The 5,262-nt window shown below is 44.7% G+C and overlaps 1 protein-coding gene across 1 annotated transcript; it reads right to left on the reverse strand.

Annotated features, from left to right (window-relative positions):
* Positions 1-3,710: 3,710 nt before the first annotated feature.
* On the reverse strand, positions 3,711-4,361 carry LOC138355857 (uncharacterized). The gene has a single exon (XM_069311399.1). The coding sequence runs from the start codon at positions 4,359-4,361 to the stop codon at positions 3,711-3,713; it is 651 nt and encodes a 216-aa protein (XP_069167500.1).
* Between the last annotated feature and the right edge of the window lie 901 nt (positions 4,362-5,262).

A 5,262-nucleotide genomic window follows, 5' to 3' on the forward strand; every position in this document is an offset into this window, starting at 1 on the left:
TGTTACGTAAACCCGAAAAAGAATTGTAAATTAAGACTGCCATCAATCTCATTAAAGTTCGCACTCGGGAGATTTATGAAAGCTGTAATTTGGTATGCTCGGATGTTTTTTTTTTCAAAGAAAAATAAAGTAATTTAGAAGTTACGAGTTTGTAGCATTATTACCTTAGGGTTTTACTGAAAACAATACGAAATGGAAAATGTTCAAATGTTTATTACGTAAAGGTCAGTAATTATTGAATTTTCATATAAATTATTTACTTATTAATATATAAATGACTTAAAATAATGACTATAGAAGTTCCTTCCAATATTTAAAATTTTAAATTGTAATCTTTGAATCACGTATTTGCATAGTGAAAAATTTTACTACAAAAAATACGAATACAAGTTCAACATCGATATTCCTTAATTACATATTAAAAAACTTATTCTTTCGATTTAGCGTTATATGCAAATTATACAAAGCGTTATTATAGGCCCTTGTATAAGGTGTTCACTAACGGACATAGGGGACGGTAGGATTATATAAAGCGAGATGTATACCCCACTAGTCATAATGCACTTGTTCTCGGCATGAAAATTACTCTTGGTTCATCAGAAAGCTATAGTGGTGTTCCGTTCACCTGGGTTCTATGAGGCTCGAACCACGGACCCCCTCGCGTGTGTGTGGAAGAAGTTGCATCCATCACTATTCCCACTATTGCTATAGTGCTGGGTTTGATAATCGTCCAGCAGTTTTTTTTTCTTTTCTTTTTTTTGCAGGGATATTCCTGCGCGGGCCCTAAGCCTCTGGCTGGCCCACTGCGCGGGCCCTAAGCCTCTGGCTGGCCCACTGCGCGGGCCCTAAGCCTCTGGCTGGCCCACTAAGTGTTGCTTGTTTCTGTTTTACTTGGGCGGAGTATGAGTATTTATGACTCGTATGGTCGCTTCAGTAAGATTTTGCCATAAGTGTTTAACAACTTCTTCTGCTCTGTTGAATCTAAGTTGAAATCTTAATGGGTTTGTAACTGTGCACTGTGTTAGATAATGGTCTGTGGTCTGTCGGGCATTTCTCCCGTCCAGCAGTTGATAGGCCTAAAGCCTTATATACCCTATAAGGCAGCGACGCTAATGTGTGGCTACTCAACTGAAACCGGATCAAGATTAACAGCAAATAATCTGGAATTCAAAGCTAGTCGTTCAATATTATTGACCTGTATTTACTTGAACGCCACCAGCTCTAGTGTCCTCGACGGGGACAAGTTGCCGGCAGCTTGTCAATGGTCCCGTACACAGGAACACATATTCTAAGATATTACATATTAGAGTAACTTTTATTTAGTATTAGTAGTAGTATTAGATATTACATATTAGAGTATATTACACGGTAATATACTCTAAAAGTATATTACATGCTGGCACAAAGATACACATACAATATTAACCAAAGTAATAACTACTTTAACAGGCAAATTTAGAAACTATTTTAGCCCTGTCGTAGCTCAGTCGATTAAGGCAGTGTCTGGGATGCTCCCGGACGCAGGTTCGAATCCTCGTCACGGCCCTTGTGGATTTGTTCAGGCAAATTTAGTATCCAAAGTCCAAATCATAACACAATCAAAAAGATTTTTTTGTGTTAAAATTAGTGAGGTAAAACTATTTTCACTCTGGAAATTACCTGTGAAATGAAGAAATATATTACACTTGGACGTAAACACTGATGGTCATTATAGACATTATTATAAATATTAGCCTAATGTGCTGCCTTGGAATTCGATACATGACGTATTCTTGATGAATTCAATAAACAGATGAGGAGTCACAATAACGTGGCTGAAATATATTGACCAAACCACACACTAGAAAGTGAAGGGACGACGACATTTCGGTCCGTCCTAGACCATTCTCGAGTCGATTGTGTGTCATTCACAAAAATTCTGGACCATTCACACAATCGACTTAAGAATGGTCCAGGACGGACCGAAACGTCGTCGTCCCTTCACTTTCTAGCGTGTGGTCTGGTCAACCATTCATTAAATATCATATACAATGTAGAAATTTTGACTCGTGTATTCATAATCCTCATCATTCGACAACCCATTGGGCACAATATCCAAGTGTTACGGCCTTCTCGGGACGCAACGGGGTTCTCACTCTGATGTTGTTAGAGGAAGATATATGTATCCGTTCCCAAGCCAGTAGTGGCTATCAAGGGATGAGATCCGTGACGCAAGTAACTTAAAAGGGAGTAGGGAAAGAAAGTTAAGAACTTAATATTATAATGTTCACCATCACCGATTTAATATATATAATAAAAGAGTACACAAGGGAGAGGGGTATTAACACTTTACAAAGGGATCGTGCACAATCTAGTCTTCTGCTGAAGACTCTTGATCAAGAAGCTAGGTGCTGAGTCCGCGGTGCTCTCTTCGTGGCCTCAAGACGTGTCTTCTGAGAATGCCGAGCCTACCCTGGCCACAGGTCAGCCAAAACACAGGTCCACTGGGGGCACCGTCGTGGAGGCCGTCAACCACACGTCCAGCAGGTCTGCTGGCAGGTACTGAGCCACCAAGGCTGGTACGGCCACTCCACGAACGATATAAGAGGTACGCCCTAGACAGGAGTCTCGTGTGATATCACCAATCACCCTCCTGTCCTCAATACCCCAGTGGATTATCGTCTCCAACCGTCGGTCCCGGGTAAATCCTTTCACTGCCACTCCACTGGCAGGCTTAACACACCACAGTGTTCTTCCGGGGGGACGACGTCACAACAGCTGCAGCAAACTTCACAGTATGGAGACTGGCTGCCTCGGGTAGACTGACTCCACCTTCAACACAGTGGTCCCAGGTCGACTCTGTAAGCAGACACGTCATCAATAACTGGGACACTAATACACCACACTCACAGGCTCAGATACTAACACCTGACGTATCCAGTCCATAGATGGCGCTGTCGTCGGAGCACCACCTCACCAGAGGTCAGGAGCGGCGGTGTTGAGCGCTGAACCAGACTGGACACTGGTCCTCGAGGCCAGTACACGCTGTCCTCACTAGGTGTCGTCGTCCGTTTGGCAGGGGTTTCGGGAGCTGACCCACAGATGGCGTGGTTGTCACTGCTCCTTGCTCGGACGCTGGATCCGGGTTCGTAACACCAAGACCATCAATAATTACACGTCGAATCAACGGTGATTCTACGTCGAATCAACGTTGATTCTACGTCGAATCGACGTTGATATTGTCGAGTCAGCGTCGAACCAACGCCATTCTCGAACACTGTGCTCTCTACTAAGCAATTTTAATATTTTATTTTTGACCTAAATCTAGATTAACTTAGATCTTATTTACCAACAAAATCCATACAGATCATGGAGCCGAAAATAAAATAGCGATCATATAAATAGAATTTACTTTTTGGTATATCCTTTTCGTCGGCTGCAATGTTTGTTTTCCTTTTCTGATTTATTGCGAAAATAAAAAAGCAGTCATCCGTCTCCCAGCTCCCCCCTGGGGAGCACTCTCTCCCCTGGGATAATCCTCCTAATGGATCTATTATCCTTAGATAAAAAAGTAGAGACTCGTATAGCAAAGAAACTAAATTAATGGTAACATGTTGTCGCCGTTAATGGACACGCTCAATGGGGAAACTATCAGAGTGGCCTCTAAAGCTATTGGGCAGCCTTCAGGTCCGAACGTGACCAAGTTGCGGACGACGCTCTCACTGCTTAAGCTATCGCGGCCATATTTTAGTCTTTTCTGGGGAGAGCGAGAATATTTTCCATGCTAATGTTTGGCTTTCTGAGCGGCGGCATTGGCTGGGACTTATATTATTTGTATGGTGGCGCGTCCTGGAAGCGTCGGGCGTAGGTAGGTGGTGGGGAGGGCGTGGGGAGGGCTTAGGGAGGGCGTGGGTAGGTGGTGAGGAGAGCGTGGGTAGGTGGTGAGGAGAGCGTGGGTAGGGCTTGGGGAGGGCGTGGGTAGGTGGTGGGGAGGGTGTGGGTAGGGCTTGGGGAGGGTGTGGGTAGGTGGTGAGGAGGGCGTGGGTAGGGCTTGGGGAGGGCATGGGGAGGGCGTGGGGAGGGCGTGGGTAGGGCTTGGGGAGGGTGTGGGTAGGGCTTGGGGAGGGCGTGGGTAGGGCTTGGGAAGGGCGTGGGTAGGTGGTGAGGAGAGCGTGGGTAGGGCTTGGGGAGGGCGTGGGGAGGGCTTGTGGAGGGTGTGGCTTGAGCTTGGGGAGGGCGTGGGTAGGGCTTGGGAGCTGGAAGGAATGGGGTATTATAATACGGATGGTTTCCTTAGACACACTCATTGTGTCATTTAGATTTAGTACAACATAAGAACGCGTAATTGCCAAGAGAAAATTAATCACAGTTCGCATGCGCATTGCCCATGTACAAACGTTTTTTGGGTGTTTTTACTTTTGATCTTAAATACAAAGGCTGCCTTGTGCGCGCCCTTTTTTTTATTTTTGTAGGTAGGACAGATGGAAATCCTTGTATTTCAGCCCGTTCCCACGACTTGATAAGCGTCTTTTTAAACGTATTTTCAACCAATAAGCGCATGATCTAGGAGTTTTCAAACTTAGTTTTTTTTAATCCCACTAAACCACAGAAATTTGGACACTGGGGTCCATTGCGTACAAATTAGGCTGGATTGAGTGTGAGGAAGGACTATTTACATTAGGATCGAGAGCCTCCATCTGCCCCTGTATCATACGTCCAACCACTTGAGCTGGACGGTAGAGCAACGATCATGCAGGTCGGCGTTCAATACTCGACCGTCCAAGTGGTTGAGCACCATTCCTTTCCCCGCGTCCCATCCCAAATCCTTATCCTGACCCCTTCCCAGTGCTATATAGTCGTATAGACTATATAGCACTGTATCTCGTTGGGCCTTTCTCCTGATAGTTCCCTTCCCCTTCCTGTATCATACATGATACTTCATCCAAACCTTTGCTCACTGTTCACAGTGGCTAGCGCAGATAGTGATCCATGTTGACCAGACCACACACTAGAAGTTGAAGGGACGACGACGTTTCGATCCGTTCTGGACCATTCTCAAGTCGATTGTGATCCATGTGTCAAAAATTTCAAAGTTCGAAAAAATCGAAAAAAATCGAAGTTCATCTCATTTATCTAATACACACCTGTCCCACCTCTCAGCTGGTGTGTACAGGTTCCTGAGCCCACTTAGGCTCTCTCTTAGCTTGATTTGAAATTGTGTATGAAGTCTGCCTCCTCCACATCACTTTGAAAAAGGAATTTCATTTGTTAACCAATCTGATG

This window comes from Procambarus clarkii, chromosome 69, assembly GCF_040958095.1.
Source record: "Procambarus clarkii isolate CNS0578487 chromosome 69, FALCON_Pclarkii_2.0, whole genome shotgun sequence".
NCBI classification, from domain to species: domain Eukaryota; kingdom Metazoa; phylum Arthropoda; class Malacostraca; order Decapoda; family Cambaridae; genus Procambarus; species Procambarus clarkii.